The following is a 27,947-nucleotide window of genomic DNA, read 5'->3' as shown; positions in this document are numbered from 1 at the left end:
TCCATGTGTCTTAAGCTCTGTGGTGGCAAGAACCATCTCTGTGTGGCTCACTGATTCCCCAGCCTCTACGTGGCACTTGGAGTACATAGATGCTCCCAGACCTTTGTTGAATTCATAGATTAAAAGTGCAGCTGTTCTCATTTTCCTTCATGTTATAACCCTTGCTCTAGCCCCCTTTTTGCCTTGCTCCTGTTTCTGATTTCTCCTTCTTCTTCTTCTTTTTTTTTTTTAGAGACAGGCTCTTACTCTCACCCAGCAGGCTGGAGTACAGTAGTGTGATCACAGCTCACTGCACTCCTGACCTCCCAGGCTCAAGTGATCCTCCCACTTCAGCCTCCCAAGTAGCTGGGACTATAGGTAACCACTAATTTTTGTATTTTCTGTAGAGATGGGGTCTCACCATGTTGCCCAGGCTGGTCTTGGACTCCTGGGGGCAAGTGATCCACCCACCTTGGCCTCCCAAAGTGCTGGGATTACAGGCATGAGCCACTGTGCCTTGCCTGGTTTCTGCATTTTACCTGGAACTCACTGGAGAACTGAGCCTCAGGAGCCTCCGAATCCATTCCCTATAGGGCAGCCTCAGTCCTTAGTTTTGTCATAGAAGCAGAGAGCACATCCTGTGCTCTGGGTGCCCCACCCACTGAACAACAGCAGAGGCAATGATGGCACAGACTCACTCTGGGAACTGCAACTGCACCCCAATAAGTTCTCCCTGTAAAACCAATCACAAGATTACATTCCTCAGACCCCAAAGAAGTGAGTAAGTTTTATGGCCTGTGTCAGGATAACACCCACGCTGCTAAAAATATCATGGTAAAATTTCATAAGAAGTAAATAATGCACTGTTGCTTTGTGTTTCTGGGAAACCTTAAGGATTTGTTGTAGAAAGATATTTTAGTTTTCTTAGCCTGATGAAAAGCATGCAAAGGAAAAGTCATATTGGATAAGGCAAAGACTATTTGGGTATGTGGCCAGGAATGATGCACATTTTGCCACTGACTTCATTTTATGTTTTCATCTTTTTGGAAACGGAGGCAAGTAACTAGCCAAGTACATTTGAAGGGCATCCATAGTTCCAAATGCCTCTTCCCTTATAATTTATTGATGAAGGACTAAGTAGCTCATCTAATTCATCTTGAGGAGACAGGAAAATGCTTATGGCAACAGCATTTTATCATCGTTGTAAGGTTTCTGAAAACATAATTCCAAACGATAGGAGTGGTTTGCAGAGCCATCTGGGAGGAGATGGGCTGATTAGGAATGTCTGGGGTCTTAGAAATAAATTCAGGTGAAGTTGAAGCATGTTTTCCAGATCTGGTAGATTTTTGTAAGACTATGTATGGCTGGTGTAGGTTAGCAGGCTTCTCATAGAGCAGTGGAGTTCCTGCGTTCTACATCCTTCCCTCCAGGGCTCTTGTCTTCACCCATTCTCACACCATTTCTGGTTGCAACTGTGTGCAATGTTTCCCCAAATTCACTGTGTTATCAGAGTCACTGGAGAAACAAAACAAAACAAAACAAAAGAATTGATCCCCAGAGCTTGCTCTATACTACTGCATGAGAATTTCCTGGGCTGAGGCCCAAGAATCTGTATTTTTACAAAGCTCTCCAGATGATTCTGATAAGCAGCCAGGTTTGACAATCTGAGGTGTGGTGGAAAGAATTCTATTTGCATCTAAGCTCAACCATCAACTACCTAAGCAACTTTAGAGACACCAACTCTTGGGCTATCAGGAAACAGAGAAAATGATGCCTGCATCACAGGGCTATTGAAGAATGAAAGGAAATTACATGTGTGATCTATCCCAATGCAAATTTCGTAGGCTGCGTTAGTTAATCCTCTGCTGATGACCTAGCAGCTTAAAAGAGTATTTTTTTTTTTTAACCTAAAAAACTGTTTAACTTCCTCTTCTGTGTTTGATTCCTTATGAAACTTGGTTTCCCCTTTCGTCAGTTACCAAGGATCAGGCCATATGTAGATGAATCATAAGACCATTATGCCATGTGTTCCAAGAGCCTTCCAAGTGCATTGCTGCAAGAAACGCTCAACATTTAATGTATATTGTTTTTCGATATCTCTTTCCAAATTGCCAGTACAATTTCCATTTCTGGGAAATTACATAGACATGTCTGGATCCAGTTCTTTTATCTTTGCATTTCCAACTGCTCTGTTTTCCTTCTTTCTTCCCATCAAATTATTATATTTTGACAGTTTTAAGACCAGCTCTTCCTTGATCTTTTCCTTCCTATAATATACTGAATTGAAATGAGCCCATTTTCCTTAGTGAGCCTTCTCTCCAAACACAAAATACTCTGAAGTTCAGATTCTCCTTCTGTGAGTGGGTTAACATCACACAAAGCTTGTGGTTTCATCCATCATAAACAAGAGTGTTTTAAATGAACTCTGTCTCTTGTCTCCCAAGAATCACAGAAAGGTTGGGGGAAAGTGAAATACATTTTCAGAAAGAAAAGTTACTTATTAAAATAGCAGTGATAAAATATGTAGATTGATTGAGGAGGAAGAATTTGTAAATTGTTTTAACTTAAAAGGAAACGCTCTTGCAGGCATTCACAATGAATCGGGGGAAACACTTTGGCTCCTTCAAAAAGCTATTTATTCTCTTTGGTGTTCACAAAACATATCCAACAAAAGCCTTTTCTCTTATGATGCGAGGGAAGAAGGCAAACTGCATTTGAGAGCATCTGATCATACTTGACTCAGGAATGTTACGGGTTTTGGTTGTGTGCCCAGTTGATCTGAGCATATTAGCAAACACAGTAATAGTATTAGCTGCTGACAGGGTTTGGTATCAAACACATCCATTTGCAAAAATAGAAGAAATACCACACTCACATTTTTCAATGCTCCCCTTTACTTAAATACTGCAATGTGGTTTGAGTTGTGACTCTATTGAAGACATCTTTGATGAATCAACAGTCAAGGCATATGTAGAAAGTGATTTGGAAACACTTCCCTGGGTTGTTGGTGGGGGAAGGGAGATAGCGTTGGCACATCTTGCCATTCTCGTTCCTGCTTTTTCATTGGCCCCCACCGCTTCCTAAGTCTATCTGTTGTTAAATGAAGATAACTCCCTCTCTCCTACCCCAACCTCTCTCAGGGTATTCTGGAGTATGATAGACTAATTGCAAAGAAATGTGACCTTCTTGGATAACTGGTACCATCTAAATACCATGCATTATTCCCCTGTCAGACACTCTAAAATAGGATGAGCCAGGCTGAAATCTTCCAAAAGCTGTGAAGAATAAATAAGCTCACATTCCAACTCAAAACTCAACAACGACAAAAAAACCAAGCGTAGTGAAAAATGATAAAGATCAGCCTCCGCTGTGACCTTTTTCATTCATACCATTGTCCGTTTGGGGTCTATGTCATGGGGATGGTTCCTATGCCAATCCTAATGATAAAGCTTGAGTTTGGTTTACATCTGTGCTGTGATTATTCATCTTCTTTAAAGCACTATTTCTTACTTTGAAGGTGGGAAAAAATAATCTCTAAAATTCTACAGTTTTTCACTTTTCTCCTTTGGCGCTATTATAAGATAGTAAATTGAGAGTAAAACTGAGAGCAGGACAGCTGGGCTCTACTTTGAATTTCGATAGAGCTTCAGCTTCCCTGGGTTTTGGCTATCCCTATCTGGAAAATATGTATCAGTGGTCTTCAGCGTTTTTGGCACCAGGGACTATTTTTGTGGAAGACAGTTTTTCCACGGATGGCAAGGGGCATATGGTTTTGGGATGCAACTGTTCCAACTCAGATTATCAGGCATTAGATTCTCATAAGGAGTGTACAACCTAGATCCTTCACACAGACAGTTCACAACAGGGTTTGCGCTCCTATGAGACTCTAATGCTGCCACTGATCTGACAGGAGGGGGAGCTCAAGCGGTAATGTTCACTCACCCAGGGCTCACTTCCTCCTCCACTTCCTCCCGAATGGCCAGGTTCCTAACAGACCACAGACCAGTATTGGTCCATGGCCCAGGGGTTGGGAACCCCTGACGTGGTTGATGCCTGACTCCTCAGGAGACAGGCTTTTGGAAGCAAACTGGAACACCAGATAGATGCACTCCCACAGATGCTGAAGTTGGAAGAGAAAGAGAAACATCTCTTTTTCTGCTGCTGTTTCTGCTATGAGAGATGGTAGCTGCAGGCAAACCCACCATTCTTGGGTCAGGACAATGACTTTGGGAGTGTCACACATCAGTGGTAGTGATGTGATGGTGGCAGTGACACCAACCACTATTTCCTGACCTCTGGATTCCAGCTATGTGGGTGAGCTTGAACTGGTTAAGCCCAACTGTGGATCCCTGCCTCATGCTCCTCCACATCTTTAAATAATTTTGTAAGCACATAATTCCTTGCATTAAATCCCTTTCATATGGACATATCCAGAGTAAAGAGTTTGTTTCTTGCACTGAAATCTGATGAATTCTGAATTTGGAATCTAAATCGAGGTTTAACACAGGTGCTGTACTGCAGGGAATTTATCTTCACATCAATATGATAAGGTAAGTATTATCTTTCCTGTTGGTTACATGAAAGAACTAAGGTTCAGTGAGATGGAATTGTTTGCTCAAGGACACACAATTGGAAATTCACAGAACCCAGAGTCAACTGCAAATCTGATTACAAACTGTCTGTATCTAACTACTCTGTTAAACAGTGATGCCATGGGATCAACTGAGTGATAATAGTGTACAAATAGCTGAATATTTATGGTTGCAAATGTGCTTTAAACTCCATGAAGGAAGAGCCTATATCTCATACCTCTTTGATAAGACTCCCCAGTCCCAGAATATAGCTCAGTATTTGGCACATAGAATAGATCCTTGATAAGTTACTGCTGAATGAATAAATGAATGGTATCGTGATGAGTCCTGTCAAGGAAGGTGACACCATATGATGGCCACCTTGTGAGGAAGTGACTATAGTTTCCAAATGGGCTTTATTAAGATGCTTCTTACTCCTCAGGTGTTCAGTTGCCATGGCTAAAAGCCATTACAAATATTTTTGTTTCCTGTGTATATAGTTACGGCTTCTGTTGGGAAGAACGGCTTATCAACAAGTTCTACTGGCACATAACATTCATCAAACAATAGAACATTCAGGCCAGGCGCGGTGGCTCAAGCCTGTAATCCCAGCACTTTGGGAGGCCGAGACGGGCGGATCACGAGGTCAGATCAAGACCATCCTGGCTAACACGGTGAAACCCCATCTCCACTAAAAATACAAAAAACTAGCCAGGCGAGGTGGCGGGCGCCTGTAGTCCCAGCTACTCGGGAGGCTGAGGCAGGAGAATGGCGTAAACCTGGGAGGCAGAGCTTGCAGCGAGCTGAGATCCGGCCACTGCACTCCAGCCTAGGCGACAGAGCGAGACTCCGTCTCAAAAAAAAACAAACAAACAAACAAAAAAAAAAACAATAGAATATTCAGTCTATTAGGATGGGCTCTTAGGTCTTTCTAACTCAGCCCATCTTATAGCAGCTCTTTTCTAAAAGAGTCTTTCTTTTGCAACTTATAAGTTAATAAGTTTTTAAACCCAAATTCAAGGACATGGTTCTACAAGAATCTTTGCAAACACCCTGCCTTTATTTATAGACTTCAGAAGCCGATGTGTGACACCCATAAATGTCTTAGCAGCTTTCTCCATGGATTCCTCCGTGCCCATTTGGAATCAAGTTTTCTTTTACTATATAGTTAATATAATTTTCAAAGGCCCTTGCCTTCTCACAGGGCTTTCTGGCCACCAAATCTGCTGTATTCTACACATTTTCTTTTAATTGCCACATTCATGTGTATTTTAGCAGGAAATTTGATCCACGTTTCTGATTCACCTATGGTTAAGTCACCAGACAATTTTGGAAGAGCAGCCTGATGGCCAAAAAGTCTTGGTAGAGTCTCTCTTTCCCTTTAGAAACAGAAAGTTGAGTATGTGAAGTACAAGCTCTCTGAATCCTGCCCGGCCTAGGCTGTTGGTAAAACCCAGGCTTCAGGAGGCTTCAAAAAATACTACTTTCTCAAGATATGCTCCTGGCTAGGTATGTCAATTGACTTTGGAAATAATGTCCTGGAGCACTTTGAAAGGTGATGGCCTGGATCCCTCCCTGACCCCATCTTAGGACTCTCCTACCCTCCAAGCTTGCTCCCCGTTGAGTGGCCAGTGTTTCCCCAGGTTTCTCTGTTCTAACCCCCAAGACTGTTGCCACAGCACATGATACCAGTGACGGGCTGGGATATGACTTCTGCACTGCCCAAGTGGCTATGCCATGGTCAGAGGAACACCGGTCAATGAAAACCTACAGCAGAACCCGATGCTCTGTCTGCCCATAGATCTGCCTTGATGTTGAGCAGAGCCGTCCCACGCATCTGGTCTGTCTCCCTAATAAATGAATCATGCACAACCGTCGTGGTATGCAGCAAATTGAGATATTTGGCAGGAACTCTGTGCCCTGACACTTCCTGAACTACCGACATTTGGGCAGTGACTCAGAAAAGAAGCGGGTAGTTCTACTGGCTGATTCTAAGAAAGACTTGAGGGCCGGGCGTGGTGGCTCACGCCTGTAATCCCAGCACTTTGGGAGGCCAAGGCGGGCGGATCACAAGGTCAGGAGTTCGAGACCATCCTGCAGAACATGGTGAAATCCTGTCTCTACTAAGAGTACGGAAAAACTAGCCAGGCGTGGTGGCAGGGGCCTCTAGTCCCAGCTACTCGAGAGGCTGAGGCAGGAGAAAGACGTGAACCTGGGAGGCAGAGCCTGCAGTAAGCTGAGATCACACCACTGCACTCCAGCCTGGGAGACAGAGCGAGACTCCGTCTCAAAAAAAAAAAAAAAAAAAAAGAAGAAGAAAGACTTGAGAACCATGTACACAACTTCACATCAATCTGTAAACCCCACCAAAGTGAGAGGTAATTCCACCTTTCCCTCTGTACACAGTCTAAGATGATTGACCTTTTATGACTTCTTTAAAACATTCTATTGACTGGGCACAGTGGCTCATGCCTGTAATCCCAGCACTTTGGGAGGCAAAGGCGGGCAGATCACAAGGTGAGGAGATCAAGACCACGGTGAAACCCCATCTCTACCAAAAATACAAAAACTTAGCCGGGCGCTGTAGCGGGTGCCTGTAGTCCCAGCTACTCAGGAGGCTGAGGCAGGAGAATGCTGTGAACCTGGGAGGCGGAGCTTGCAGTGAGCCGAGATCGCGCCACTGCACTCTAGCCTGGGCGACAGAGCAAGACTTCGTCTCAAAAAAAAAAAATTCCATCAAGCTCATTCATTCAGCAGTTATTAGCCTTTGTTAGGCTGCATGCAAGATACCAAGATAAAGAGAAAAGTAAGACAGAGCCTATGGCTTCAAGGAGCTTATAACCCAGTTGAATGAGGCATACACATAATAAGTAAACAAGTATTGGGTATGCTAAATTAAGTTTAGCCCAAAGCTGCCTCCTTACATAGTGTAAGCTCGGCCTAAAGTTTTCTCTGTACATAGCAAACTGTAACCTAACTGGATGTGTAAACAGGCTGTAACCTACTCTTGTGCCAAACACTGAGATTTGGCCAAAGGTGGCCAACTGTTCAAATCATGTTCAGATAAGGCAAACGCTGAAACGTAACCAATCCGGCTGTTTCTGTCCCTCACTTTTGTTTTGTATACCTTACTTTTCTTTTTCTGTCCATTGGTTTTTTTCAACCACACAGCAGTGCAGAGTCTCTCTGAACCTATTTTCCAAATTGTTCTTTGCTCAACTAAAGTCTGTTCAATTTAATTTGTCTAAGGTTTCTCTTTTAACAGGTGGTAGTGTGGTACAGGGGAGAGTATCCACTGTGGAGTCCAAGAGACCTGAATTCAAGTTCTAACTCTGCCACTTACTAGTTAAGGAGACTTAGTTAAGTCATGGAATCCCTCTGCCTCAGTTGCTTCATCTATAAAATTTAGGGAGGGATGTTTAAATGAACAATGTATACAGAGCCTGCTCTGTATATAGAGTAATTCTTATCATTACGCTCTCTTACAGGGACTATATGAAAGGAGGCGTGAGGTCCCATAGGAAGACAAAAAGGGGTCATGAGAGAGAAGTAGCTGGGATTACAGGCATGCGCCAACACACCTGGCTAATTTTGCATTTTTAGTGGAGACAGGGTTTCTCCATGTTGGTCAGGCGGGTCTGGAACTCTCGACCTCAGGTGATCCGCCTGCCTCAGCCTCCCAAAGTCCTGGGATTACAAGCATGAGGCACAACACCCGGATTCCAGGTCAGTTTTTACCATGATCTACTCTTACTTTTTAACAGTCAACTGTGGTTCTATTGCTGAAATTTTCAAATACATACAAACATAGAAATAAGAAGTGCAAGCCGGGTGTGGGGGCTCATGCCTATAATCCCAGCACTTTGGGAGGCCGAGGTGGGCGGATCACTTGAGATCAGGATCATTTGAGAGCATCCTGGCCAAGATGATGACACCAAGTCGCTACTAAAAATACAAAAATTAGCAGGGCTAATGGTGATGGTGGGTACCTGTAATCCCAGCTACTCCGGAGGCTGAGGCAGGAGAATCGCTTGAACCCGGGAGGTGGAGGTTGCAGTAAGCTGAGATCACGCCACTGCACTCCAGCCTGGGTGACACAGTGAGATTCTGTCTCAAAAAAAAAAAAAAGAAAAGAAAAGAAAAGAAAAGAAAAAGAAAAAAGAAAAAAGAAAAGAAATAAGAAGTACAATTAACTCCCAAGTATCCTTGACCTAACTTCAACAGTTATCAGTGTATGGCCCAGTCTTGATTATCTATATCTGCATTCCCTCCTGGCCCTCTACCTCATCACTACCACTGGATTATTTTAAAGCAAATCCAAGACATCATATCATTTCATCTGTAAATAATTCAATATTGTCGGGCACAGTGGCTCATGCCTGTAATCCCAACACTTTGGGAGGCTGAGGGGTGGGCGATTCACAAGGTCAGGAGATCGAGACCATCCTGGCTAAAACGGTGAAACCCCGTCTTTACTAAAAATACATAAAAATTTAGCCAGGCGTGGTGGCGGGCGCCTGTAATCCCAGCAACTCCAGAGGTTGAGGCGGGAGAATGGTGTGAACCTGGGAGGCGGAGCTTGCAGTGAGCTGAGATCGTGCCACTGCACTCCAGCCTGGGCAACAGAGCGAGACTCCATCTCAAAAAATAAAAATAAAATAATAATAATAATAATAACAACAATAATAATAATTCAGTATTTATCCCTAAGAGATAAGGGCTCTTTTAAAAAAATAGCCATAATATAAATACTATGTAACACTTAAATCATACCAAAATATTCAGTCACTACTCAAACTTCCTTGATTGTCTGATCAATACTTTTCTTGATTTGATTTGAGTCAGGATGCAAATAAGACCCACACACATTGTATTTGGCTCATGTCTCTTAAGCCTTTTAAAATCTAAGACAGTACCCCACTTTTCCCTCCTCCCATTTATTTGTTGGAAAAAGCTAGGCTACTTATGCTGTAGAGTCTCTTCATGCTAGATTTTGCTGACGATTCCCAATGGTGTGTTGAATGCATCTCAGTGTGTTGAATGCATCTCAGTTCTGCCATCTGTAAAATGGGGATAACACCAGACCCATTAAGTTCACAGTATTATTGTTAGGGTCATATGCTATCATGTATGTAGTTCAGGCTGTTCTTTTACGCAAAGAAATTGTTCTTTATCATGCTTTAAAAAGAAAACTTCATATGCCAATGCTTGCATACATGTTTATTAAGACGCAGCCAAGTGAAATGTGTCAGCTCCTCCTCTTGAGTACAGCCTTCTTTATTGGTGTAGAACAATGCCCAAGGGCTGGATGAACTTCATAATCAAAATCGAATGCCAGCTTTTTACAGACTTGGCCAACATAGTACGACCTCAGACACCATTTTAAACTGCAAGATATCTGAGCCTTTCATAATCTTGCTTTTTATTGTTGACATTCACATTTTAATTTTTTTATGATCATTGCAGATTCACATTTTAAAAACCCAAAACACAAAAAAGCTCTTATTCTAATTTAGCAGAAAGCAGAGTCATCGGTGTGAAGACAATACACTATCAACATACAGCTGCTTTGTATCCATAATTATCTATGTAAGAAACATGCTGTCATTCACAGGGGCTCCGTTAACACGTGCACATAAGCCATGCTGAGGCCTAACAGGTAATGTGGGTTTTCATCCAGCATCTTCTCTTTACTCTGGGTCCTTATCCTCATCTGAAAAATGGGGGACAGACTTCTTTGCAACAACATTATCCAGTCTCTGTCCTTGTAGATATGGATTGACACTCTGAAAACGAACAAACAAACAAAAACCATGTGGTTTGGTGTTATATGTGAACATCAGATACAGACAGCTCAGAAAAGAAATGACCAAGAATTGTTTCTGGCCTATTGGGTTAACAACAATGTATCAGTGGCACCTACCAACCACCAAACAACTACTCCAGTGGACGAATTAATACCTCAGTGGCCTATGAAACATTTTCTGACTGATAGATAGCTCTAACTGTGTTTTTCACACAACTATATAGCCCTTTATCAGATGCAATGTGCTCTTTTAAAATTAGTATTTTGGCACAAAGATTTGGGGTAAACCAGCTCATAAGTCCTTGCTACTAAGTTAGGGACCAAGACGCATAAGAAAGATAATTATTATTCTATGGCCCTATTTAGGTAGGAGGGGAAATCTGAAATGCATTAAATTATATTTTGCATGAAAAATGTTCTAAAGGAGAAGAGTAGGGCCAAGTGGGAATTAGCATCTGAAGACTGGTCCCAGATCATCCTGCTGCTGGGACTGATTCTTCCTTGCTAGTATTTTACTAAGGAGAATTCATCACCGGCTCAAGCGATCACTTCCACCTTCCCTCAGTCAAATTCAAACACTGAAGCAAAAAAGGAAGCTTCCTGAAAGGGCTGGAAGGCTCCTTTGTTTTTGACTGAAGACTCCGTACTCTGAAATCACTTTCATGTGTTGATATTCTTAATGAGTAAATATTTTTCCATTCCTTTTCTAATACATACCTATTTTTTGAGGTTTGGATTTGAACTAGTAATTGAAACTTTACAAAATAGTATTTAACAAGCAGAAAAAAAATTCAAAATATTTGGAAGATGTTTGTTTATTGAAGTTGCCTTCCGATAATGGAACAAAAATATAAGAAAGAAGCTGTAGCCGGGCGCAGTGACTCATGCCTGTAATCCCAGCACTTTGGGAGGCCGAGGCGGGCGGATCACAAGGTCAGGAGATCAAGACCATCCTGGCTAACATGGTGAAACCCCGTCTCTACTAAAATATATAAAATTAGCCAGGCGTGGTGGCGGGCGCCTGTAGTCCCAGCTACTCGGGAGGCTGAGGCAGGAGAATGGGGTAAACCCGGGAGGCGGAGCTTGCAGTGAGCTGAGATCCGGCCACCGCACTCCAGCCTGGGCGACAGAGCGAGACTCCACCTCAAAAAAAAAGAAACTGTAGTTACAAACGATCATCAATTGAGCAGCAACCTGTTGCATGCTCAATCCCCGCGTACAAATGAATGGAGGCTGTTCACAGGGGAGCTCTCTGGTCCATGACATGGCCCGCCATGACTCTTGAAAGGTGAACAGACATTCTTCAAAAGAAAAGGAATGAAACCTGAGTTTAGCATTTACAAATGTTCTTTCACATTCTGGCTGCTAAACGCATGAATCGTGAAAGGTCTGACTCACTCTGCAAAGATGCATCACAAAGTAGGTGAGAATTACAAAGTGAGCAATGTCCTCAGACATTTTAAAAGTGACACGTCACAAGACAACACCTTGCTGAGAATTCATCTTAGAAATATTTAAAATAATAAAAATTCCTTTTATCAATTACCGTGGTTTGGCCTACCCCAGAGGATCATATCAGAATCTTTGGGTAAGTGGAGCAAGTGTGGACTGAAAAAGTATATTCAGTATCATGAACATTTTGTTTAGTAATACTTATTCCAAAAATTCTAATATGTTAAAGGAGGACATGAGAGGTTCAAGTTTATCAAATATGAGATTAAAAAGTTCATAAGCTGTTTAAGTAAGATAAATGGTAGAGCTCACATATTAACAAGAAACAGCTTAAGAGTTTAAAAGTTAATAGTCATTTAAAAGTAGATTGACCTTTTATTTGTGAAGCAATGAGGAATTCAGTTGGATTTGGGTGAGTACATAAAGTTGCACAAAGCCATATGGGGCTTGGTTGCAACTTTGAGGAGAATCTCTCTCTCTCATGGGAGAAATCCTGCCCAGACCCACAACATGCAAAGGTTGGAGGGGAGGGGAAAAATTAATGAGGAAGTAAAAAGAGGAATCACGTGAACTGTTTTGATAAATATTTAACTGAGTATTGAATCCAGCACTTAGGAATAATAATAATGAGCTTTGTTTTGTTTTGTTTTTTTGTTTTGAGAATCTCACTCCATCACCCAAGCTGGAGTGCAGTGGCATGATCTCGGCTCACTGCAACCTCCACCTCCCAGGTTCAAATGATTCTCCTGCCTCAGTCTCCCGAGTACCTGAGATTACAGGAGCGTGCCACCATGCCTGGCTAATTTTTGTATTTTTAGTAGAGACGGGGTTTCATGTTGACCAGGCTGGTCTTGAACTACTGACCTCAGGTGATCCACCTGCTTCTGCCTCCCAAAGTGGTGGGATTACAGGCATGAGCCACTGCGCCCAGCTGAGGCTTGGCTTTGATTGTGCTCTGAAAACTCAGGGCACTTCTGTATTTATCTTCTCTCACTTGGGCAAGAGACTGGGTAGGGCTCACAGAGAACATGATGCCCATTTCAAAACTGGAAGAACCACTGGGATTGGATCTTTGCTTACGATGTCCTCTGGAAACTCACAGCAGATGCTGAGTTTCATTGGAGGAAGCCTTCATTGTTCAAAAAAGAAAGCTTATAGTTTCTTTATATTGATTCATGCACTGGGGGTGGTGTGGGGGCAGTGTTAAGGTCTTCAATCAAGATGGGAACAGTATCTGAGACCTGATGATGGGCAGGACCAACTTGCTTCCTTATCAATCCAGAGAGGCCCATGGTTAATGGCATGAGAATGGGTCTTCGTAGATGCCCAAGAATTTGATATCTCTGGGTCAAAGTGACCCTTCTTTTCCTAAATTCTAAGCTTTTCCTATGTGGAGGAAATTGAGGCTAAAGTAAAATCCTTTATAACATGCGTCTTAGCCAGCATGCTGAGTTTTGGTAATCACTAGTCTCATGGAAAAATGACCTAAGTCATGCCCCATGGTCATTCACTGAGTCAGGGCAGAAGGAATGGTGGGCCAGGAAGTAGAGACAATTAAAGCTTCAAGCTAACTTATTCATTGTAAGTCAGTCATTACTCTTATTGGGAAATGTTCTTGTGTTGTAGGGAGATATTCAAGCCATGTTACCGGTAAATTATGTGTATTTTGAGCTCCTAGAATGGAATTTCCTGATGCTCCCTCAAGACCACATTATACCCTTTGGACCCTTTCTGTCACCATCTGCTATTGGAAGCTGTAATCACCAAGAAAAACTCTTAATAACTCTGTTAACTCTCCTCAAAAAAGATTTGTTTCCAGAGGTAAACATTTTCTACTTCTTGCACAGAAAATTGCTGTATGTCTTCTGTGTTTTGTCAGGCAGCACAGGGGCTTGGAACCTTCTGTTGTGGGGGCCTGAGGACTGATGCTGAGGCCAGAAAATCCATACCTCTTAAAACTCTCTCTGACTATATTTGGCAAAACCCTTCAGAATGGCCACAATTACCATTGCCCAGATTCCCAAATTTTGAGAGGATCCAGGCACTTGCTCTTCTGAATAGTCAGTGGTTTTGAGCACATGCTTAGGTTTGTATGTTTTAACTAAAATGGTCGCTATCTCATAGCATTTTACCATGTAACAGTGGCGCTGTTTTTCTCCCACCTTCATCTGATCAAAAAAGAGGCAGGTGGCCAGGCCCTTCTGACTAGTAAGGTACCAGTGGATTAGCAGAATGGAACTTGATCAGTAATGAAGTCCTGATGCTATAAAATACTCTGGAAAGCCAAAGCAAATGTGACACTGAGTTTTATGTGAGGCAACACTGTATATGAAGTAGCTAAATGCGGAGTACCTAGACCAAGTTCCTACCTTGGGCAGCCCTGGGATGGTTAAAAACTAAGCCTGCAGTAAATTCAACAGACAGCAAACAAATATTATAGATCTCGTAGATTTTTACATCAGTCTGGCTAGGCCAAGAAAAAAAGATATATAGGAGAAATTAGGTTTGTTCATCTCATCGGTTGCTCCCAAATTCCTTCAAAATTATTTCCTGGAGCATGAGTTTAGCACTTCCCTGTTTCTGTCCTGCGTTTTTTTTTTTTTTTTTTTTTGAGTCGGAGTCTCACTCTGTCACCCAGGCTGGAGTGCAGTGGCACGATCTCGGCTCACTGTAAGCTCCGCCTCCCGGGTTCACACCATTCTCCTGCCTCAGCCTCCCGAGTAGCTGGGACTACAGGTGCCCGCCACCAGTCCCGGCTAAGTTTTTGTATTTTTAGTAGAGACGGGGTTTCACCGTGTTAGCCAGGATGGTCTCAATCTCCCGACCTCGTGATCTGTTTGCCTCAGCCTCCCAAAGTGCTGGGATTACAGGTGTGAGCCACCGTGCCCTGCCTGTCCTGTGTTTTTATAGAATTGATGCAGATGTGTGATCAGTTTTCCCCACTGGCCTACAGACCCTGGGAGGGCAGACAGACCCTCATGTCCCCCCAGATATGTCCCACACTGATGGGGGAAGCAATACACAATCTATTTCCTGAACAGAATAGAGTTAATAGAATCACCACAAACTAGGCGTTCCACTAAAAATCATCTGTTAAAGCTTGAGGAAGCCATTGCAGAAACCAAGGACAGACTTTCTGGGTGTGGCCCTCGTCACACGGACCAGTGTTTCTCAGGACTACACAAGGGAGGATTCTGTGACTTCCCAGCAAGCGAGGGTTTCAGCCTGTTCACTGCCCCACTCAGAAAGCTCCAAGCATCCCAGCAACAACCCAGCCAGCCGCGTATTACCCTCCGCTTTCGTCTCTCTCCTCCCTTCATCTTCTCATAAAGGAGTTTCTTGTTCTAGAATGGGGAGAAAAGAAAACAAAAATGCAGAAGTATGGATCAAATTTGGTGAATGTCTATTTTAAAAGCAATACTTGGTGTGTCCCCTAGATATTTGCATACACATATTTTGGAAACAAAACTAGATGAAAGGAATGTCGTGTCAGAAAGATAGACCACAAGAGAAAAGCTGGTGGTGGTTCAGCTTTTAATAAAGTCCTCTGCAATGCCCTGAGGCACAGCAGTGTCATCAACAATCACATAAACAGGGAAATACGACATTTTAAAACATGAGGGGTGCTGGAAACCCATCTCCTCACTTTGAACAGCCTTTGTTTAAAACAAATAATTTTATCTCATGTATTTTTCTATCTAACTCCCTTTTTATAAACTGTACACATGAACTGCTCTCCAGAGTCGTGTCTGACTATTACCAACAATCCCTCGTGTAAATAAATGAGACATTCTGACTTCTGCAACCATTTCGTCTGTGGCGTAAGTCAGTGCCCCCAGTCAAGACAATTGGAAAACCATTTGGTCTGTAACATTTTTAATAGAGTGAACCTTTTAAAAACTGCCAAAAAACTTCTTGGCAGAAAGGAAAGTTATTTGGGTTGGGGGGCAGGGCTCCGTTACCACAGTTTGTATAAGTGTTTCCACATATTGCTGTATTTCAAACACATAGTGGGCTTAAATGAGCTCTAGAATATCAGACACATGCTCAACAGATTTCCCTTCTATTGAGATTATAAAAGACAGAACACTTAACCTGAAGGCAGAAAGGGAGAGGGGGATTTGGGGTGGGGGGCTTTACTTGTGTTGTTTTATTTATTTGATTTTTTTATCTGGAGGAAAATAATAATGTATAAAAGAGGTGATTCATTTTGTTCTAAATAAAATACCCTGACATTAAGAAAAAAAAAAAAAAAAAAAAAAAAACGACAGAGTTCTGGTAAGGAACAAGTTTATACAATATGTATCCTCTGAGCTGTCCACTTATAAAGATTTATTTTGAGTGGTAGATTTGGAATTGAAAATGACCACTGCCAAGAATGAGCTTCATCATTTTTCATGTTCATTAAAATCTACCCCACCTGCAATTTACAATGCATATCTCTTGCCCAACCTCAACTATGCAGTGAGGCGGTGCCAGAGTGCAGGAGCTTCTACTGCCAAAAACGCCAGTGCTGGCTGTGGCCTCTATCTCCTGCTTACTTGGGGAATGAATCAATTTAATCTCAGAAGGGAGAAAAGGCAGACTTGCAGATCATTTTCTTGAGCAATGAGGATATTGTTGTGAGGCTCATTCTCTACAGTCTGTGGTTGCCCTTCTGTGAATGTAAAAACTCCTGAGGCACAGAATGTCCGGAAGAGCTGGTGTTAGAGCTGGGAAGGGCGGGAAAGGGTGAGGACAATGGCTTGTTCATGTGCACCATTGTTTTCAGCTGCCTGAGCTGGATGGAGTGTGGAAGAACCTGAGAGCTACTACCATGGGGTGGGACTGTCAGCCAGCCCTGGCAGAGCTCGCTCCACTGTGCCATCAGCCAGGTAAAGGCAGCATCATTTAATTATTTAGGAGATCCTGGGGCAGGTCATACCCATAAGAGTCTTCATTCAAAAAGAAATGCAAAAGGCCTGGCTAATCTTCCTCTCAAAGATGGTCCCCGTGTCTCCTTAATAGCTAGGGTTAGGATTAGCAGGATAATGCTTCCCTACCCCTGCATGAAAGTGTCTGGGACATTCTTAATTAGCTTCGTTATTGTATGGACTTGAAGGCATTGCAGGTATGGTATGGGTAAGAGAAGCATACAAATGGAAAGAAAAGAAATCAGCTATCTCTCCTCACACCCATTCCTTGTTGATTCCTTGGGGAGAGGTGAGCCTGTTTTCCATGTGAGTAGCAGGTTCAAGTTCATTAAAAGGGCTTTCCATGGTGCCATCAAGATTTTGGACAACTGTCCAGATCCTGGTTTCAAATTACTCTCTTAAATAGAACCAGGGGGCTTCCTGGAGAAACGTCTAATTCCAGGGCTAGAAAGGAAAGTACAAGGATGGGTGAAGATGGAATATCTAATTAGGTCAGAAAGTAAAGAAGTGCTCAAAAAAATGATGGGGTCTTGTCAAAAGGAAAGAAAAGCCAGCCTGAGGAGACTCCCACTGGCCAAATTTCAGACAGTTAGAACACCAAAATACATAATACACATTATGGAATCCATGAATCCATACTTATATAAATAAACATTTATACATAAATAAATAGAGAAGCAGGGGAAACTCTTGCTTAGAATAGAATGCCGACTAGTAAATGCAGAAAGAATAGTGGAGTAAGAAAATCATCATTTTGCAGCTATCATCGTTATCATTGAATCTGGTAAGCATCATCAATGGATGTTATGTTTGTTGGTTAAAAGTCGAATGGGGAGCAGAATATTTACACAGCCCCAAAACGTCTTCTCACAGATTAACTATTAATTTCTAAGGGAATTTTACACCAGAGAAACTTGGAGGGCAGGACTTTAACAAATTGAACAAAGTTAACACTGCCAGCCAAGAGACAGACTGACATCATGTGCTTCCTGATGTAAAGTACTAAGTAGCACATAAAATACGAAGCAGGTCTAATCACGTGGAAAAACCTGAGTCAAATCCACACTGAAGAGCATTCAACTCATCAAACATGTTAAGGTCAGGAACGACAAAGCAAGTCAGGGAGGGGCCTGGTCCCTCATATCTCTGTGGCTCAGGCACTGGCTGTGATCAGCTGCTGATGAAAAGGTGTGAAAACATTTGGAAAGGAGAAAGATTTGCTTTTTGAGACAACTTTTTCATAAGTAAATAACACTCAGCAGTTAATGTGTAAAGGGAGAGTGGGTAGCCGGCATGCACAGTAGCCAGCCTTTGGTGTGGTCACCACTGGTGTAGTCACACCCATTGTCTGGAAGGCAGCCAGCCCTTGATAGGACTCCATAGGACTACCACACAGGACACATTAGGAGCAATGAGCCATGAAAAGGTAGGGAACGTATCCAGCTTGTAAAGTACTTTGGAGTCAGATGATGGGGTTCAAATCCCAGCTCTGCATGCTGAGCAGTCTCCTCAGTCTCCAAGCCTGCATTTTCTCATCTGGAAAGTGAGAATGACAAGGATGGCCAGATGGAATAAGATGACTGATTACTTAGAAAGGTGTCTGGCATACAGTATGTGCTCAATAAACATTACTATTTACTATGTATTATAGTATTATGTGTTATGTAATACAATTACTATTATTAGTCATCTTTGCATTCCCATTACCTAACACAGGGCCAGCAAGGCATATGACGTGCTGTTAATAAATGTGTCTTGATGCACTAACAAAGAGAGAGAAATGCAGGGAACAAGGTAGACACTGAAATGTGTAATATGTGAATCATCGTTAAAGATGCAGCTCAGCTCCAGCTAGTGTCAAAAATAAGGAAGCATTATTAGCAGATAAGGAAGCAGGGTCTTTGTGCTGTTCTATCATGAAAGATGGTGACTCTGTTAACTTAAAGGATGGTTGGGCTGAAGACAAGCTTGAGACTGTCATTCCATATAAGCACTGAGGAAGGTTTGTGGTTCCCAGTTTAGAAAGTCAAGACATACTCAATTCACACTTCCGTGTGAAAACCAAGAAAATACTGTTTTACTGGTAGGTGGTAATGAGAAAATCAACAAGGAAACCTAAGTTTAAGTAAACACATAATTGCAGATGATAAAAGGTATCTAAATATTGTTCCTGGTCATTGATCTCTAATCTTTTCCTTTTACATTTGGTCCTAGATTCTAGTCTTTAGCTCTAATGTGGACAAAGAATAGGAAAGCCTGAGAGAAACTCGAGTCAGTGTTTCGAGAAGGAAGCACAGAGAATGAAGAACAGTGGTTGGCCTCATGCTGAGGCAATGGAAGTGAGTGGAATTTGGTGAGAGAAATCGGTGAAGATTTTCAAGAAGAGATGAGGAAAGCTGAAAAGAGATGTTTTCATCCCTCCCACCTCATCATGCCACCAACTGGGCTCCTTGCTTGCACTCACACCTTGACTCAGTCTCCCTCCTTTCTTTGTCTCATTTCTAGCCTACCAGTGAAGCTGAAGACCTTCCCACCTGAAACTTCCGTGCTGCCCTCCTTAGTACCTTTGACTTTCTTCATGGCTACTATCCCAATCAGTCACACCAGTCCTCAGTTCTGGATCTTCCTCTACCCTTGTCTTCCATCTTCCCTAATAATTGCCCCTGGCCCTCAGAATACAGACAAAACATGAAGCTGAGTGGTGCTAAGTTGGGTTCATTTCATTTCATGCAATTCATCTCAACCACAGGACTAAGCTCTCTGAAGACCAGTACCATCTCCTGATGGCTCCTGTATACTGAGCATCTAGCACAGTGCCTGGAAAACAGCGGGCTCAATATGTTCTCTTTGTGCCTTATTGAAGCTGGCTTTTTCTTCTGTTTGGTAATGCTTTGATCACCTCTTGTGGATCCCTTCCCAGTAATCCTCAGTAATCTACTGTTTCCCTCACTCTCTCTTCTCTTTTTTACGTCCTTCCTCCCTCTATTCCTCTCTTCTTTCTTTCTAAAATGCACTCAAAGAAAAAGTTCATATTGTCCATTTCACACAAACCTGACATATCTCTTCTTTCCTCTTCATGCTATATTTATTCCATATACCAATTCTAGATAGTTTTTCCCCCTTTAAAATGTCTTGGATTCTCACCCTTCTTCACTGTGTTCACAGTCATCATAACTGAAATGACTCCCATATTTTCTTTCTGTCTAGGATCAGTCCCTTCTCCTTTTACTTCATCCTTTAATATGCCACCAAAATAACTTCTTTTATAGAAGGCTTTTATTATTTCAGTCTCCTATTCAAGAACCTAAAGTTGTTTTTCTATTTCATTCAACATGTTTAAGCTCTACTAGTAGGCTGGAAAGTGGCTCTGCAAACCAGTTCTTCCAAACAGAACTGTTTATGAAAAAGAAGGAGATGGAATAATGCAAATTGGAAGAAGCAAAATTAACTCAGGAATGTTGTTGTTTTGTTGTTTTAAGACAGGAAATGTTGCATGTTGAAGACAGAGGGAACTGACAATGCATGTTAAAGCAAGATGCTAAAAAAAATAAATGTGGTCATTAATGAAGATTTCTCTAAAACAATGTAGAAGGAAGGGAGGGAATTTAGTTTTGAAATTTCAGTATTCCCAGTGAAGTAGTAAGCAAGGCCATCTGCCAATAATGAGCTGAGAAGAGATGAGGACTTTAGAAGGGCTGAGGGAGTTGGGATACTTGTTCATTCACTCACTCATTCATTCCACAGACGTATTGGCCACCTACTGTTACATGTGAATGAACACTCCTAGGTATTTCCCCACTTTTCTCCCATGGCTTCAGCGTCTGCTTACATAAGCCCAACCACAGAAACACAGACATATCCCCTCTCAGTTCTGATCTTGTTTGGCTCATTGTTCTAGTCTGCTGGGATCTTCTTGAATCCCAACTCTGTCATCTGATGGTATCTCTTCCAACTTCATGTCATCCTCTGGGAATCTGACAAGTACATGTTCTATATTTTTATTACAAACATTGATAAAAATGTGAAGTTGGGTAGTGCTAAGACACACAGAATACCATGTGAAATCTCCCTTCCTATGTACACGGACTCTTTAACAAGCCCCATTTTGGTGATATTCTGTTGCCTAGGCTATATCTCTCCACCTCTTTCAATAGGGGAACATAAAACAATCTTGTCAAATGCTTTGCAAAAGTCCAAATGTACCATGCCCACTTCATTTCCCTCATCAAGCTGGCAAATAAATGAATAATGCTGGCAAATGGAAGAATATAATTGGATTGGCAAGATTTGCTTTTAGCACACCAATGCCAAATGGTCATGATTTCTCTTTCCAAGTGCTTATAAACAACTCCCTTAACTGACAGCTATACGCACTTACCTAGGACCAACAGCAATCTCACTGCTACACATCTTGGAATTTATTTTTTTCTCTTTCTATAAAGCAGAATTATATGTGTCTGTTTCTAAGCTCTGGCATCCCGATTCCCTTGATTCCACAGAGATCATCTCCCTTAGTGTAGAGATCAAATTTGCAAATTTTCTGTGTCACTTTAAAAAAAAATCATATCCTTTGCTAAAACCCTATAGAGATGCATGAAACACTGGTGATATTTAGGATGTATATGACACAGGCTATGAAGTAGACCAGAGTAGAAGCCTCTGGAGACTACAGTCAACGTTAGGTTGTGTCTCTTTAGATGGATTTGGTATACTGCTGCCTGGACACATAAGTGTGGTTTTGAATAGTAATGACTTGAAGGTCTGTCAACCAGAGATTTCTGAAAAATTTGCTTCTAAATACTTTTTCTTCTCTCCTGCCCATATTGCTTATCCCTGCCATCAGCACCTTCAGAGTAGTGAAGTGCAAAATCTACTAACAATTGAGATAGGACTTACCCACTTGCCCAAGCCTGGATAGTCATGTTCCGGATCAAACAGATGCTGATGCAACTGGAACTCTCGACTGAACTCTGCGGTGTCCGGGGTGTTTTCTAGACATCCATCATCTACTGCAAACAGCCAAAGGTTTTTGAGGAACAGCCAAGACATTTATCATTACTCTAAGAGTTAATTTACCAAAACAACTAGCATCCACAGGTCAGAATCTGTTCACAACAGTAGTAACTTAGAACACTAGAAGCCACCTTCCCTCTAGGATCCAGTTAGATAGGACTGCTCATCTCAAACTCCCACTCCTGTGCAGAGACCCACTGGCTGTTCACCAAACCCACTTCCCTTTCCTCCTCGGCACCCAGCTAGACTAATTTCCCAGCCTTGCTTTGCAATCACGTGGAGTCATTTGCTTGAGCTGAGGCCAGTAGAATGTGGGCACAAGTGATGTATTCCATTCCCAGGTCTGGAAGTGAAATACATCACCGAAAAGCATAAAAACCTCTCATACCATGCTCCACTTCTCCTCATCTCCCATCCCCATCTCCTGGTCAGCCTGTTACATGTTGCCAGGGCAACTGTGGGTGTCAAGTGTAAACATGGCAGTCTGGGCTGCTGAACCATCCACCGCACCACAGCCTCACCCACCTCTGGCAGGACTTCACACGGGTGAAAAATAAACTTCTATTGCATTGAGTCATAAAATTTTTGTATCTGTTACAACAGCAAGTGTTCCCTTAAGTAACATACTTCTATTGCACATGACCCACTCTGTTTTGTCTTGAGCAAGTGGTTTAGAAACCACTTTGGCTTCCTGGAGAAAGTACATTACACAGCAACAACAACCTCCACACAGCACTTCATCACTTGCTGTTGTGTTTTATTGTGATAACTTAAGCTTTGCAGTCAGACAAGAACAGAGCTCACGGATCAAATCCCAGCTCCTAAGATATAGATAGGCTTAGTTCCTTTGGAAAGTTAACTTGGTCTCTCCAAGTTCATTCATGTATTTGTGAGATGCAAATAATCAAATACTTACTTACAGGATTGCTGTGAGGAATAGAGATGATTATATTTAGAGCACCCGGCACATAACAGGTTTGCAATATGCTTTAGTTCCCTTCCCATCATCTCCCTTTAACTGACAGTTTATACTACGACTGCCCTTTGAAATCAAGCAAGTTTTCCATTCAAACCAAAGAAAGAAGGCTATGTCTCTCAGATGCTGCTGTTTTTTTGGGGTGGGGGGTTTAGTATTTTAATACAGTTCAAATCAGTGTGTCTGGCTCATTTCAGTTCCTTCACTGCCAAACCGGGGGGCAGGGACTGCCTCAGTTTCTCTGCCTTCTCTTTGTCAGTGATGACCAGGGTGTAAAGGTATCTGCTGCATTGAACTTTAAACTTCACCTTGTCCTTATTTTTCTTGATCTTGACAGATTTGGCATCCTTTCGCCAGGCTGTGAGCAGAAAGTCCTTGATTTCCTCAATTTTCCGAGGCATGGCGATGAGGCGCGCTGGGAGCTGGCGCGGACCGGGACCTGAGGTCCCCAGATTTCACCTGGCCGTAGATTGCCCCAGATTACCCTCCAGATGCTGCTTTTATGTAAATTCGATCATTATTAGGTGTGATGCTCTAAAAATGAGTCATTTTTCCCATGTCTAATATATTTTAGACAACAGCAATAAAAAGGGGGACAGAGGAGGGATTGTGAATTTTGTGCAGGGTTAGGAGGAGGAAGGAGGGTCTCATTTTAAAGACATAATGAGACATCAAAGGCAGTGCTGAAAGGGGGGCTATTTACAATTAGCCAGGATGTCTAGCTCTTGACACTGCTCTTAACAGCTTTCAGCACACAGTCTCTCAGCTCTTAGCAGCATGCAGCTAGTGTGGAAGCCATCAGCATTCTGAACAAACCCCTATCGCGGCTCTCCACTTTTCCGTGAGCTATTTACCTAACTTATACAATATATAACAATTAACATGTAGGAAAATACACCAATTCAAGACAGTTCAGGCAATCTGCATACGGCACCTTCATAACCTTTCTTTTTTTTTTTTTATTATAGTTTAAGTTCTAGGGTACATGTGCACAACGTGCAGGTTTGTTACATATGTATACTTGTGCCATGTTGGTGTGCTGCACCCATCAACTCGTCAGCACCCATCAATTCATCATTTATATCATGTATAACTCCCCAATGCAATCCCTCCCCCCTCCCCCCTCCCCATGATAGGACCCAGTGTGTGATGTTCCCCTTCCCGAGTCCAAGTGATCTCATTGTTCAGTTCCCACCTATGAGTGAGAACATGCGGTGTTTGGTTTTCTGTTCTTGTGATAGTTTGCTAAGAATGATGGTTTCCAGCTGCATCCATGTCCCTACAAAGGACGAAACTCATCCTTTTTTATGGCTGCATAGTATTCCATGGTGTATACGTGCCACATTTTCTTAATCCAGTCTGTCACAGATGGACATTTGGGTTGATTCCAAGTCTTTGCTATAATTGTTTCTGGTGTACCTCTGAGTGAGCCCCGACTGAGATGCAGATAAAGCCTGCTCTGGGAACCGAAGGTGTCTCCGGGCCTGAAAATGTGCCTTAAATTCACTTCCTATCTCTGAAGCTGAGATGGACTCTTTTGAGCTCTGCTGCTCTATCCGGGGTGAGTGGGCCACGATTCAGAGGGGAGCATGGCATGAAAGGAGAAGTCAAGGTTTTATTCTTGGATTGCTCGACTGTGCTCTGCTGTGTCATGATTCAAGCAATTCCTCACAAATAATGGCTAAATTTAGCAAGCGATTTCATCTTGGAATGCAGATTGTGCAGAACAAAGAGTGACGGAATACGTTAGTTTCATGGAAGGATAGCAAAGGAAATGGCAGACAACCTGTGACAAGAAAGTGTCTGGATTTGGATTTTGTCCAATTCTACTGGGCCAGCTTGCTCTCCTCCCAGAGCTCCTAAGTGCACAGACTAGAGCTTGATAGCATAGGTCTGTACGGTTTTGTGTTTTTATTGTTTTTGTTTTCAGACAAGCTAGAACTACATTGTATGCTCTTTGAAGGCACTGTCTATGTCTTCCCTCCATAGGTGAAGAGATTAAGGCTCAAGAAAGTGAAAGTGGCATATACTACAGTCAACACTAGAGCTCAGATCTCTTGGTTCAAACTCTGGACCTCTTTCCATTCTCCTATAATATTCTCCAACTTCAGTGTGCACTAGAACCATGAGGAGGACTGGTTACATACAACAAATTCCTATGTCCTACCCCCAGAATTTTCTGATTCAATAGGTTGAATCAGAGTAGGGCCTGAGAAGTTGCATTTTTAGCAAGTTTCCAGGTGCTGCTGCTGCTGGTGGTGGTCCTGGGATTTAAGAACCACTGCACTGTACCACATCCAATGGATTTCACAATGGAGACTGTCGCTTTCTAAACTCTGATCTAGTCTTTCTTCCTATCCATCCAAAACCCTACAAGCAAGTAAAAGGTGGCTGAAATGATTAGAGCCAGGCAGTGATTCAGGTTTTCCTGCCTTCCTGGCCCAGCAGCCACACATTGGCTTGGTCACATCCAACTACTTTGGTTGTTCTGCCTCAAGATGCAAGCTTTGTGCCCCATGGAAAACAGAGGCCTCACCTGAAACGAAAGGAGGAGCATCTTTTTTTTAAAACAGTCTCTTTAAGAGAGAGCCTGCTTGTGTTTAAGAAAAGGTGAGGTCAGACCAGTTATGGGCATCATAAGAAAACAAAGTCTGGGTGTGGTAGCTCACACCCATAATCCCAGGACCTTGGAGGGCCAAGGTGGGAGGATCGTCTGAACTCTGGAGTTTGAGCTTAGCCTGGGCAACATGAGACCCCACCTCTACAAAAAATTTAAAAATTAGCTGGGCATGGTGGTGCACACAGGTTGTCCCAGCTACTCGGGAGGTTGAGGCAGAGAATTACTATAATTGTGCCACTGCACCCCCACCTTGGCAACAAAGTAAGACCCTATCTCCAAAAAAAAAAAAGAAGAAGAAGAAAAGAAAAAGAGTTGAGTAGTTAATGTTATCACAATTTTCAGAGCAAGGCAGTATGTCCTGGTGGTTGAGGTACACAGTCCTTAATCAAGTAGACTTGGGTTTGAGTCTTGGTTCAGCTACTTGTTACCTGGATAACCTTACGCAAGTTACTCTCTAAGCTTCTGTTTTCCTAATATAAAGTAGAAATAATATTAGATTGGTGCAAAAGTAATTGCAGTTTTTCCCACTGAAAGCAATGGCAGAAACTGCAATTATTTTTGCACCAACCTGATAAATCCCAACTATTATTATTATTAGGCTTGCAGGAAAAGAATACTCTGGTGCTAGAAGCTAACACAAGCCCAAGGTAAGAAGAGCATTATTTACTAGGGGCAGCAAAGCTAATTATAATCAGGATGACATTTAAAGAGTCCTTACTCTGTGCTAGGTGTGTGCTAAAATGCTTTACATGGATAATTTTATTTAATTGCCACAATGACCTCCATTTTGCAAATAAGGAAATTGAGGTAGAAAGTGATTAATTAACTTAAGGTCACACAGGTTGACCTGGAGTTTGAACTTAGGTAGTCAGAGTCTGGAGCCACTACTCTTAACCACCAAGGTCAGCTGCTCAAAGCACGATGTAAGTGAAGCCCACTCACCATTCTCTTTGGCATTAGCAGGTAGGAAAGTGGGTGGGATGCGTGAACAACATGGAGAATTTCAACCTTCTTCCTTAACCAACTTCTTCCTGAACCTCTTCTGTCTCATGCCACCTCCTGGCCCCCAAATAAACAGTGTCATGGCCCCCAAATAAACAGTGGCCCCACCTCCGGGACCCCAAATAAACAGTGTCACTCCTCATGACAGTCAACATTCTAACAGTGTCATGTGTCAACACGGAGTGAGGAAAACAAACAAGCATGGATAATCCACAAAATAACTAGTTCCAAAGACATGAAAAATCAGCAGAAGTTGTATCATGGAAAAGGAAAAAAAAATGTTCCCCCTTTTCATTAAAAGAGTAGCAAGTGCAGAAAAGTACATCAATTCCCAAAGAAGGAGAGACACAGAAAGAAAGTAAAGCCTTAGCAGGGGAAGATCCTATGTGGGTGTGTCTGAACACAGAGCTCACACAAAAATTCTAGAATAAATTTCCCCTTGCCATCTACTTACAAATATGCATGGGCTCAACAGAATGGAAATAACAATTTCTGGAAATATTTGTAGCCGATGTTAGAATTTCTCATTTCCTTCCAAAGCCCCAACTTTCCATGGAAACCCAAGGGCATGTCCGTTACCTGTTTTTCCAACAGGACAGGGATTTGGAGGGTCTGGGTACCCCTGATCCTCACTGAAGTCCTTGGGAATGTTGTCTCCAGTCAACTCTGCCACGATGTTGGGGATGTTGCCAAAAGGACCCAAATGCTGAAGCCCTTCATGAGCTCCACCTGCAAGGGAATCAGAAGGAGTTCATTGCAGTGCAAGTAAATTAACTTCAACTAATACTTCTTCCAGCATATCAAACAGGAGAAGCCCTGTGCCTTCTGCTGCGGGGAGAGAAAAATAAATGAAATGGTTCTTACCCTCTAGGGGTTTAGAAATTTAGTTGCAGAAACAGACGCATACTGTACACATATGATTTCCATACAAGGCAAACTGTATACTGTCCTGTAAAATAAATGTGAATACAGCATCACAAGAGCATGGGAGAGGGGCCAGGCATGGTGGCTCACGCCTGTAACTGCAGCACTTTGGGAAGCCAAGGCAGGCGAATCACCTGAGGTCGGGAGTGCATGACCAGCCTGGCCAACATAATGAAAGCCCGTCTCTACTAAAAAAAAAAAAAATTACAAAACTAGCAGGGCATGGTGGCAGGTGCCTGTAATCCCAGCTAAACAAGAGGCTGAGGCAGGAGAATCACTTGAACCCGAGAAGTGGAAGTTGCAGTGAGCCAAGATCATGCCACTGCACTCCAGCCTGAGCGACAGAGCAAAACTCTGTTTCAAAAAAAAAAAAAGAGAGAGAGCATGGGAAAGGGAGAGTTCCATTTGGCTGATGGGATGGGAGGGCTTCTTGGAAAAGCTGGAGATTGAGTGGCACCAACACAGGTAGGGCTCTGGAAGCTGGGCATGGAGCTTGGGCAGGACTTGGGGCAAGAAAGGAAGGCAATTGCCATCCAGATATACAGGCTGAAAGCACATTATGAAAAAAGATAAAGTCACTGTTATCCTGCTATTTTAGCTCAGCCACTTAAAATTTAGTGTACTTACTCCAATTGTTGCTATGTATCTCTTTATACAAAGGATATATTCATTTTTATTTAATATTAAATAT

General features: G+C 42.5%; 1 protein-coding gene and 1 pseudogene across 3 annotated transcripts in view; both read right to left on the bottom strand.

The window, feature by feature from the left end:
- Positions 1 to 9,749: 9,749 nt before the first annotated feature.
- The window catches only part of SCG5 (secretogranin V), a 62,103-nt gene continuing 43,905 nt past the window's right edge, over positions 9,750 to 27,947 (bottom strand). The window contains exons 3-6 of one of the 2 annotated variants that reach the window (XM_017854129.1): positions 26,912 to 27,061; positions 21,618 to 21,730; positions 15,099 to 15,152; positions 9,750 to 10,336 (exon numbers count right to left, since the gene is read on the bottom strand). In XM_017854129.1, the coding sequence (XP_017709618.1) occupies positions 10,241 to 10,336; positions 15,099 to 15,152; positions 21,618 to 21,730; positions 26,912 to 27,061 (413 nt within the window). In that variant the 3' untranslated portion in view covers positions 9,750 to 10,240. The remainder of the gene's footprint in view (positions 10,337 to 15,098; positions 15,153 to 21,617; positions 21,731 to 26,911; positions 27,062 to 27,947) is intronic. The other variant, XM_017854136.1, reaches the window with a different exon arrangement.
- Positions 22,856 to 23,638, bottom strand: LOC108516590 (60S ribosomal protein L38 pseudogene; annotated as a pseudogene). The gene has a single exon (XR_001881874.1). The product of XR_001881874.1 is annotated as a 60S ribosomal protein L38 pseudogene (transcript).

Source organism: Rhinopithecus bieti, unplaced genomic scaffold (genome assembly GCF_001698545.2).
Source record: "Rhinopithecus bieti isolate Rb0 unplaced genomic scaffold, ASM169854v2 scaffold_2653, whole genome shotgun sequence".
In the NCBI taxonomy this organism is placed as follows: Eukaryota; Metazoa; Chordata; class Mammalia; order Primates; family Cercopithecidae; genus Rhinopithecus; species Rhinopithecus bieti.
The sequence above is the reverse complement of the archived record's forward strand: the minus strand, read 5'-3'. Positions and strand labels throughout refer to the sequence as shown.